General features: G+C 41.3%; 1 protein-coding gene across 1 annotated transcript in view; it reads right to left on the bottom strand.

Annotated features, from left to right (window-relative positions):
* Positions 1-142: 142 nt before the first annotated feature.
* erbb3b (erb-b2 receptor tyrosine kinase 3b) overlaps positions 143-10,788 on the bottom strand; it is an 11,248-nt gene continuing 602 nt past the window's right edge. Inside the window, exons 2-25 of the mRNA XM_010784521.1 lie at positions 10,687-10,749; positions 10,447-10,565; positions 9,499-9,640; positions 9,290-9,403; positions 9,090-9,207; positions 8,927-9,000; positions 8,342-8,432; positions 7,475-7,677; positions 7,013-7,145; positions 6,821-6,914; positions 6,149-6,306; positions 6,006-6,062; positions 5,264-5,405; positions 5,055-5,174; positions 4,594-4,692; positions 4,276-4,461; positions 4,029-4,184; positions 3,851-3,926; positions 3,597-3,743; positions 3,188-3,285; positions 2,921-3,097; positions 2,739-2,810; positions 1,839-2,124; positions 143-1,699 (exon numbers count right to left, since the gene is read on the bottom strand). Of these exons, the coding sequence (XP_010782823.1) occupies positions 783-1,699; positions 1,839-2,124; positions 2,739-2,810; positions 2,921-3,097; positions 3,188-3,285; positions 3,597-3,743; positions 3,851-3,926; positions 4,029-4,184; positions 4,276-4,461; positions 4,594-4,692; positions 5,055-5,174; positions 5,264-5,405; positions 6,006-6,062; positions 6,149-6,306; positions 6,821-6,914; positions 7,013-7,145; positions 7,475-7,677; positions 8,342-8,432; positions 8,927-9,000; positions 9,090-9,207; positions 9,290-9,403; positions 9,499-9,640; positions 10,447-10,565; positions 10,687-10,749 (3,842 nt within the window). The 3' untranslated portion in view covers positions 143-782. The remainder of the gene's footprint in view (positions 1,700-1,838; positions 2,125-2,738; positions 2,811-2,920; positions 3,098-3,187; positions 3,286-3,596; positions 3,744-3,850; positions 3,927-4,028; positions 4,185-4,275; positions 4,462-4,593; positions 4,693-5,054; positions 5,175-5,263; positions 5,406-6,005; positions 6,063-6,148; positions 6,307-6,820; positions 6,915-7,012; positions 7,146-7,474; positions 7,678-8,341; positions 8,433-8,926; positions 9,001-9,089; positions 9,208-9,289; positions 9,404-9,498; positions 9,641-10,446; positions 10,566-10,686; positions 10,750-10,788) is intronic.

The following is a 10,788-nucleotide window of genomic DNA, read 5'->3' as shown; positions in this document are numbered from 1 at the left end:
TGTAATACATGATAATGATTTGAAAAAGTAAATATAATATAATGTATTATATACAAATATAAATATGTCCGATGTTTGTATTAATTTACTACTCACACAATGAAATGACACAGTTTATTTGATGTTTGAAAAATTACTGCATTTATTTATTTGTATAATAAAACATATTGGCAATAACAAATTGTACAAAAGACTGCTCTACAGAAATGCGTCCTCATCATCAAACTAGCCTACTAAACATTTCACAAGTCTTGTAAAAATGTCACAACATATTTATAGAAAATGCATGGCAACAAAGACACACAACACTATCATGCATAATAACTTTTTGTTGAGGAAATTGAAACGTTTAAAATGTTCTAATTTGTTATAAAGTTTGATATGAGTAGTCACTCATCATGACACATTTGGCATACATTTGCTGTCCAGCGTCTCGTAAGTCTGGGCACCATATGGTAAAGTACACTAAAATAAACAAATCCATTAATCAAAAATACGCAGGTACAGCGTTTAGGTGAACTTTATAAGTCTCAACAGACACTTTCAAGCACACAACATGTTTCCCTTTATTTTGTGGTTCTGCACCGACTCACAGTTGGTTTCATAAACATTTATATACTGCATAAAACTGTGAAATGTTGCACAGGTGGTGTATTTCTTTTATCACTTGAAGCTTTAAAGTTTGTTGGATGCTCAAATTCTTCAGGAAAAACTTAACAAAATAACCCAAGTTTATGGCAGGAAGGAACATCAAGCGGCAGTATGTGTCCCAGTCCACGTCATTAGGTAAGTACAGCATCTGGCTTGATGAACAGTCTGCTGTGCCAGTAGTCCGGGTTGTCAAATGAAGAGTTACTGCCAGGCTCCCCCATGCCAGCACACACCTTGATGTATCCCCCGATCCCCGCACACCTGCCACTGCCCATCTCTTCAGAAACATTTCTCCCCTTCACTGGGAGGTTCTGGTAGTCTGCCTGCTCCCACCCACTGGGCAGCGCTCCAAATCTGGTCATCTCCTCATACTCCTCCACCATTTCTGCCCCAGCTGTGAGCACATCTGGCCTGGGCATGACTATACTGCTCGTATTTCCCTGAAGTGCAGGTTGTTTATTTATGTTATGATCCTCCACTTCCTCTTCCTCTTCCTCCTCAAGCTCTTTTTTCAACACCTCCACTGTTTGGTTGGATGCCTCTGCGGCACTCTTTGCAGATGTTTGACTCCCACGTCTCTCCCATGCTGGATCCTGTGCCTCCGTAGAATCAGATCGCCTGATATCCATGTATTCATACCTGCCTACTCCTTGGGCTGCCTCTGCGTTGTTATCCGCTGCTCTGATGCCATTATCCGAGGGAACCGTGAGTGGATGTTTCTCCGTGGAGTCTCTTTCCTCTTCAACACCTGCTTCACAATCCTCATCTACTTTTTTACTTGTCACAGCTGAGGCTTGTTTCAGAGTTTCAACATGTGTTGCGTTCTCTATAGGTAATGGATTCATGAAGGTTGGTGAGGGTAAAGGTGAGGTTTTATGACAAACAGCAACAGAGGTGGCTTCTTCCGGTAAAAAGACACTGCTGTTTGAGCAAGAATGAGCACTTGACTCTTTGCTCATTATTTCATACTCCAGAGAGAGATTCACCACCACGAGAGACAGATCATTCTTGAGTCTTGAGTTTCTTCGTCCAGAATGAGACACTCTGACTGTGAGCCAGGACAGAATAAGTCAAAGAAAAAAGGTCAGGGGGAAGAAGCCTTGATTATGAATTGCTTTTGATAATATTTATTTACTTTTAATACAGTCAAGCAGATAATATGATAAGTTAGCATGCTGATAGTTTACCTCTTTCAGGGGTCACAGGTGATGCAGCCAGGACATAGCCACAGTTGTCCACCTCCTCCTCTTCCTCTGCCGTCCACACCTTATAAGAGGAAGGGCTTGATGCTGTTGAGAGTTTCCTGTTCTGTCTGATGGACATACGAGGAGTTCCCCTCTCGGAGCCGAACCTGGCCCTGTGAAGTCTCCCGCTCTGTGACCCCTCCTCTCGCGGCGCTGCCTCTCTCCCTCTGAACTCTGACCTCTCCGGCAGCGTCCGCACCGAGCTCAGTCGAGACCTCTGGAGCCACAGCTGAAAGAGAAAAGCAAATAATTGATGAAGCAGCTAGTACAAATCAATAGTATTATTTTCAAATGAGACCAGTGGGACCATCAGAATGATACATTTAGTCTTACTTCCTGAGGCCATGACCTTATTGCAGGGCTGGGTTGTAATATTGATTTTTAGGACTATCAGCAAAGTGTAGCACTAATACTGATTGAAGAAAATGCTGTTTAAAGTTAGAGCTAAATATATCTATTACCTGAAGCGGTGGGAGAAGAAGCCAGGCTTTTACTTTACTCTGTTACAAGATAAAATCATGTATTCAAAATGTATATATTAAGTTGCATGCAAAAGAATGCACTCAAAGTACAAAAAGTAAAACTACTGCACGGCCTTTTTCCGAATAATATTACTATTTGTTATACTTTGGAATTTCACAAAGGGATCAATCACACACAATAACACTTGATAATAATAATTTGTGAGGTTTTATTATTGATCTGAATTCAGAGTAACTAAAGCTGTCAGATACATTTAGTGAAATAAAAAATAAAAATCTTCCCGTCACCAATCCCCTGTGCGATTACAGAGTGTGTGAGTGTGTGAGTGTGTGAGTGTGTGAGTGTGTGAGTCTGCATCACCTGACGGATGCTGTCCACAGGGCTGGGCGTCATCGGCAGGTATCCCACAGGTCCAGCCTGAGAGGTACCACTCTACAATTCAATGTAAACAAAAGTGTTAAGTGCTGGTTTCCTCTGCCTCTGATGTATTAACAATAATCCCCAAATAGTCTTAATAACAATTCTAAGGTGTATTTCATTACCCTGTAAGAATTAATCCGTGAACGGGACAAACTCCAGGATGGAGAGTGTTGGAGAGGAGGAGTCGTCAAACCGTCCTCCAGCCCCTCCTCGTCTTCGTCCTCCAGATCTGCATCCAGAAGCCCTCGCTCAGATTCCCTTCGATGGCTCTCTACCAAGGCAGCCTCTTCTCCTTCCAACTATACAATAAAATGGAAGTCAATTGTTTAAGGTCTTAGTAAACAGCCAGTGCGACTAAGCAGTACAAGTAATGCAGGTGACAGCTTCACCTTAATGACCAGGTATCTGGGGGGGTCTCTGGCCATGCGAGTAAAGTCACTGGCCAACTCTTTGAAGGTCGGCCGAATGTTTTCATCAATCATCCAGCCTAAAGAAAGGAGATCATTTAAGTTATATGTACAAAAAAACATGTACTTTCTGATAGTATCAGTAGGTTTGTTAATGTTTATTTTGCATTGAAATTGTATCAATACTTATACATGATTACTATTATTACTAATACATGTCTTACTTAATTTTGTATTTTATTCTATTACCAAATGTCATTTTTTGTAACCAGGTTCATTCATTGTCTTTCACAATGATAATTGATGTTTGGCAGTGAGCTGTCATGGTAATACAATTGAATGGAAACTTGATTTATGTCTTTGTGTGTTTGTGCAAACTGGTCCCACTTACATTTCACCATGACCATGTAGACGTCTATGGTGCAGATGTGTGGCTGTGACAGCCGTTCGCCCTTCTCCAGCAGACTCGGCACCTCCTGAGGAGGCACAGATGTGTACGGCTCCGCCCCAAATGACATCATCTCCCAAACTGTCACCCCTGTCAGGGAAGAGAGGTCACATTTAAAAGCTCCCTTCCAAAAAATTGTTTTATTGGTACATACTGTCTAACACTACACATACTCACATGGACACACAGCCACTTACCATAACTCCAAACATCACTTTGATGAGTGTATCTTCGAAACAAAATGCTTTCCAGTGCCATCCATTTCATGGGTGTCTGGATTAAGACACACATTGCAAAGTCAGACAGATGGCTTTGTTTACATCACCGGGGTTTAACAATTCAAAGTGTATGCTGAACTGAATTAGTCATTACCACCTTGGTGTCAGTGAAGACATATTTCTTGTCGTCGGGATAAAGCAGGTCTGCTACGCTGTAGTCAGAGATCTGGACCTGGTAGTCGTTCTTCAGCAGGATGTTTCGGGCAGCCAGGTTCCTGTGGACCATGCAGTGCTCCTCCAGGTAGTACATACCCTGAGACACGAATATACACTATATATAATCTGACATCTTTATATATAACATTTAGTTGAAGTCTGAAGTCTGTAATTCTGGCTGAGCTCACTTTAGCAATCTGCACACACCAGTTGAGCAGGCGCTGGGGGTCCAGGCTGTTCTTGTGCTGCCTGATGTGCTCCAGTAAAGACCCCTGGGCACTGAGCTGGGTCACCAGCTGAAGACTGGGACCCGGACAGATGCCCAGCAGCCTCACAATGTAGGGATGGTCTAGGCTGCCCATGCACAGCATATGCTACAACACATAGCAAGGTGAAAAATCACAGTTTACTTAGATATTTATCTTTTATCTGTATTTCTGAATGAAATGTCAAATGTATTGCTATTTCTGTAGTTATAACTTCTTTCAAGAAGCTTTCCTTCTCACATCAGTAATCTCATTGAAGGTCTGTCGGCCCGAGCTGTCCTGGATGGTTTTGATGGCCACAGGGATCTTCACTGTCTCTCCCCAAGGAGTCCAAAAACCCTAGAACACAAAACAAATGTGGAGAAGAAGTCTCAAATGAGTCGGTGAAGCTTGATACTGTTTCAGATTAAAACTGTGTATCTATGAGGTTCCGGTAGTGCATACAAAATCATCACAAATACATTATTTATGCTACATAACTATACATATATGCACTATAAGAATTGTAAACAGAGCTGATTATCATCATCTAAGATGATAACATGTTATCTAAAAACCAAAATGCTCTCAAATGGAGATATTTGGTGGACATTAAAGCTGCACAATTAATGTGAAGTAATTTAATGTAGTAATAAAGTAATGGCACTTAAATCATTGGATAAAATGTGTATGTGCATGGAAACAAAGACGATAATGAATACCTTGTGCACAATGCCAAAAACTCCTGAGCCAAGGGCTTTGATTTTCTTCAGCTCCGAGGGCCTCAGGATGCGAGCATGAACCTTGGTACCTTTCTCTCCAGGACCCAGAGGCTCAAAGCTCTGCCAAAATACACATAACGGTTCATTTGTCTCACTCACTGTAACAAATGCATGTAGTGAGGGCAGCTCATGAGGTTGAATGGTCTCACCTCTCCACTCTCCAGGTATCTCCTCATGGCTCTCTTGCGGCGGATGGCCAGGCCTCGGTGGTACAGCACGCCCAGGAAAAACAACACCAGGCAGAAAATCAAACCAGCCGGCACGCCTAGAGCTATGCCTGTGATCTGACCACTGGAGCAGAGAGAGACGCATAGTGGGGATACAAGCGGAACATCAGAAACAGGGCTTCACATTCATATTCATTATTCACTGACTGTAGTAAAAACAAAAATGTGTAAGAAGTGGTGAGTGCGTGAAAAACAAATAACATCTATCAGGGTACATTTTTTCAAATCCTAAGTAGTTTACACTAATATCCAGTGTTCATTTACATCACTTTTTGAGTTCTTGCATTCATTTTGTGCATGATTTTTAGGACAAACAACTTCTCAATGACGAGGTCAAAGGTTGCAGGCATAGCTAAGCTCACTTACTGGCAGCACTCAAATGATATGAACTTTAGGATTCATGCAACTACTAGAACAAATTGAAAGAAGCATAGGACTTCACAGATCGAATTTCACCTTGGTCTGTACGGTAGGGAGGATTAATCCGTTTTTGTATTTATATTTTCCACTTTTAGTTTTGTTTATATTCAGTATCTTTATGGTTTGTCTCATTAAAGTCTAAAATTAAACTTAAAGGTTCAGGTGTGCAGTCTGTAAAGTTATTAGTCCATGCATCACATTGCAGTGTAGTGTTTTATATGCACCAGCAGGGGGAAACACTCACCTGCTGACTGCCAGTCTGACTGCCTCTAAACAGTCATTCAGTCCTGGGCCTGAACATCTGTCACAGATCAAATCATTGATTTTAATTTTGTTACACAGGTGGACACAATAAAATACAAACATATATTTTGAGTCCAGTCTCACCCCTGTGTGCAGTTGTGGTGACATGGTTCACAGTGACCCTCCCTGTTTGGGTATTTGAAGATCAGTCCTCTCTGTCCATCGTTCACTCCAGTGGGACAAGAGGACATGCAGTACGGCCCGTCTCGAAGGTTGGCACACGCCACACACTGGTCTGCACCCTGTCAGAGGAAAACAGGACATTGAGTCATTGAGTATTCTGGCCTGAAATGAACCAAAGTATACTGCAAGTATACTGCTTTTGTGCAGTACTTATAGATTGGTTCCAACTACGATTTAGACCATATATTACTGCATATGATTTTTTATATATTGGGTAAAAGGTGGAAGAGATTAATGAAAAAAAAGTCTTAATGGAAGTAATCAACAGTTTTGACAGTATTTTGTTAAGATCTGTTGCAGATTTTACATTTGGGTGGACATTGTGCCAAGGGCATCAGAAGTCTAAAGTGGTTCAAAATTAAATTAGTTTTCCGTAATTTACATGGCCATCATTTTTTTCAAAACATAGCTCATCTTCTGACAGTATTTATGTTACTGTTACTGATTTAAGGTTTGGGTTCTGAGGTGGTGAGACACAGTAAATCAAAATGCCCCCTAAAAACACAATGAGTGGTTATGAATAATTCATATAAAGGCACTAGGCCCCAGTTTACAATCAAACAAAGTGATTACCGGTCCAGTACAGCTGTCTTTCCCCCTCTGAGGCTTACACTCAGGATGACAGGCGACACACTCGCCATCAGATCCAGCAAATTCCCTTGGAGCTCTGGGGACACAATATAAAAAATATATAAAGTCAGAGTCAGATTCATTACCATAACACACAATCAGTAAGAATATAAACACATAGATATATCTACTGACCCAGTGTTAAAGTTACAGCTGCCCACACACGTGCCGTCTCGACTGAAGTTCCTACAGGAGAGACACTGGTCGGGCCCCGAGCCCCAGCACCCTGAGTCTGAACACAGCGGGTCACACACATGGCCCTCTGCAACTGCACACAAAAGAATGATCAGAATCAGAAACAGGTTTATTGCCAGGTAGGTTTGCACATACTAGGAATTTGACTTGATGTCATGGTGCATAAATAAAATATAAAAAACAAGAAATCTAATATAAAACAAAAAATCTTTTACACCGTAATAAAATAGAGTTAAATAGCAAATGTTTGGAGAATTTATTTTTCTATGACAACAGTATAGCCTTTTTAGTATAATAATAAGATTGGTACATGTATATATCAAAGTTTGTTCAGCACAAAGAATACCAAAGGATAAGATGGTTCATTTGTATTATAGGCAGGTCTACAGTGTCTCTCCTCACCACACTCTGCCAGCGGCCGGTTACTGGTGAGTTGGTTTATTCGAACTCTGCGGCCTCTGAACAGCTTGGTCCAGTTCACAGTGTGGTGGAAACAGAGGTTGTTATTCTGACTGATGTACACACTGCCGTCACTGATCTCACGGAGAGAGCGCAGGCCCAGTGAGGTAAGGGTGCGGATGCGCATCACCATCAGAGAAAAGTGCCTTTGGTGGGAGGATGGAGAAGGACAGAGACACGAATAAATCAGAGAGATAAAACATTGAAGTCAGCCAGGGAAATATTTGAAGTAGAGCAAATTAAAGAATTAGTCGCACTGCAGCTTTGATTACAGTGTTATTGGGATCACACACACACACACACACACACACACACACACACACACACACACACACACACACACACACACACACACACACACACACACACACACACACACACACACACATGAGCCATACCTGATCACAGCTGCAAAGCATAAAGAGAGAAGATGGAAGTTAGAAAGTGTTAGCACAATGCACAGGGCTCATCATCAGGTGTTACATCGAGAGCAGATTAAAGCAGATAGGAGGTGTAGATGTTATGTGAGAGTAGTGACGGCACATGCGTATGCAACACACTTTACTGTATGTCTAATACAGAGAGATATCACTTTAGGCAAGAACACAAGAATAAGAATCAGACTGAGGCATAAAGAACATTTATTTGAAGTTACATGAAACCATTGTGGCTTTTATTCCGTTAAAATAAATGCTCTTGTTGACAGATTATTAGTTGTATCAGGTTCATCTTTTGTCCTTTACCCAACTTCTGCTTGGTCATCTTCAACTTACACAATAATAAACAACAGTGTTAGTGAATGAGCCTTACTTGAAGAGCGACCTCCCTTGAATGGTTGTGAGACTCGAGAAAACGGACAGATCATTCAGTTCTTTGGGCCACGACTGGATGTTCAGGATATCTGACAATAAAACACAGTGAAAGCATTAAAATAAAAGGTCAATTAAGGTTGATATCATTGTTTTTGTCCACCAGAAGCATTTTACATGTGCTGTAATGATGTTCTTCCAGATAATTAGATGGATAAATGCAATAGGCATAGAAAACAACACAACACACATTCTGCCGTATTGTATCCATAACTTGTTTAGTTTACTGTATTTATCAGAAAGCAGACTGAATTTAACTGTGATTAAAATATTGTGCAGTATAAAAAATTGACATTATACTAACATTTATTTTAAACAATTGTCAACAGGGAATAATGACATATACATTTAAAACATACTTTGAAAATGTTATATATAGGCATTTTAAGATAAGTAAATATGCCATCACAATAATCGTAATAATTTGTTGAGAAAGATAATTCCTTTTCTTGATCATTTTTGTCTGCATGTATCCGAATCTAGTAATCCATTATCAACAACATCAATCTTCGCTGTATAAACAAACCTGTTATTTCTCTGACGGTGCGAAACACTTCCAACTGTTTGGCATCCAGGGGCGGGATGTTTTTAAAGTCATCTCTGAGAAGAATAAAAACAAGGTAAAATTAACAAGCCACCTGTACATCACTACACTTCAAGATCCTTCAGGTAGGACAAATATAAATTACCCAAGAATCCCTGTGACCAGGAAGTGAAGGCTGCCCTGGATCTTGGTGCAGTTAATGAAGCTGTCGATGTTGCTGGAGTCCACTGTCTGTCTCTGTTCAGCGCCAGTGCCTTCACACACTGCAGGGAGGACCAAACACTGTCATTATCTCTGAGGACTGACTATAAACTCAGAGTAGAAAAGTATTAATTAAGTGTCAACCTTTTGGACAGAGTCCGCTGCAGAGCTCACACTGCTTCTGGCCTTCTCGCTCCACCTCCATCTTACCCGGAGGACAAACGCTCACACAGGAGCTGTCGTCCACCACAAAATGTGCTACAAGGAGGAAGAAAAAAACCCTGTTAGGATTCAGGCTTGCAATATCAGGAAGGTTAACATATAAGACAACATGTTAAGTATCAAACACTCACTGGGACACTGGGAGACACAGATGGACCCATACTGATACTTGGCATGGGGGTTGGTCTCCATTTGAAACGTCTGCTTGTTATAGATCAAAGTCTGGGGACACTGGGGCACACAGGCTCCAGAGTCGTTGAAATGACGACATGCCTACACGGGCACACACACACACACACACACACACACACACACACACACACACACACACACACACACACACACACACACACACACACACACACACACACACACAGAATGAGATGTGAGACCCATTTGAGAAGAGATTGTAAGAGATTGGTAAGGGCGGTATTTGCCGTCCAAATTGCAAAAGAACAAGGTAGATGAACAAAACAAACACTTTATCAGCTTAACATCAGAGAACATCATGTTTGCAATGTATTTGTATAATAGCATCCTAAAAGTTAGCCTTTACCTAAAGGCACAGAGGTCGCTAAAGGCCTACAAACTCACAGCTGCTATGGCTGCAGACATGTTATGTTGTCAAATAAACTAAACCAGAGGTTACAAATATGGAAATATTTTTGAAATTATAATCTCCATTTGTCTTTCCTTAAGCAGCTGCCTCAAATATCAGATGAAACAAAAGAAGAGGGTTTTGAAAACAGTTTGCATGCACAGCTGTACGCTGATGACAAACATAAAGTGGGTGTAGCGTTCAAAGTGAGCAATTGTCTGCAAGGGGATTTCCAATCTACATTATTGTACACAGTATTACTGTAACGGAAATGTGTAGATGCATGGAAAAACCAGACTCGTTCGTTCCATAGTTTGTAATTGTAAAGTCCTTTTAACAAGTGTGAATATAACAGTAAAATAAAAGGAGTGAAGGAGTTTGGGGAAAAGGCTTCTTTACAGCTTCTTTTTTACTGAAGAATAAAATACCTACAGAGTATAGACTGCCTTTCTCTTCACGTGATCAAAGATGGAGTACTCACAAAACAGTCCATGTCCAGAGGGCCTTTACATCCCGCTGCACACTCTATGTGACAGCAATCCCTGGGGCTCGTCCCAAAACAGCGGCCATTACACTGCGGAGCGCACACCGTCTTAGTCACTGAGACACACAGGGAAGATGGGTTGAACAGAGGTCAGCAATGTGTATGTGTGTGTGTGTGTGTGTGTGTGTGTGTGTGTGCAGAGAAAGAATGAGGGACACAGAACAATTGGGCACTCACATATCTGACACTGGTCCTTATTTGGCCCCCAGCAGTAATCTCCACAAGCTTTGTGGCAGGGGCCTGAGATAGAGGGAAAGAGAGGCANATCAAGGCTGAACT

This window comes from Notothenia coriiceps, unplaced genomic scaffold (assembly GCF_000735185.1).
Source record: "Notothenia coriiceps isolate Sejong01 unplaced genomic scaffold, NC01 NC01_scaffold00026421, whole genome shotgun sequence".
In the NCBI taxonomy this organism is placed as follows: domain Eukaryota; kingdom Metazoa; phylum Chordata; class Actinopteri; order Perciformes; family Nototheniidae; genus Notothenia; species Notothenia coriiceps.
Note: the sequence above shows the minus strand (reverse complement) of the source record. Positions and strands in the feature narration are given on the sequence as shown.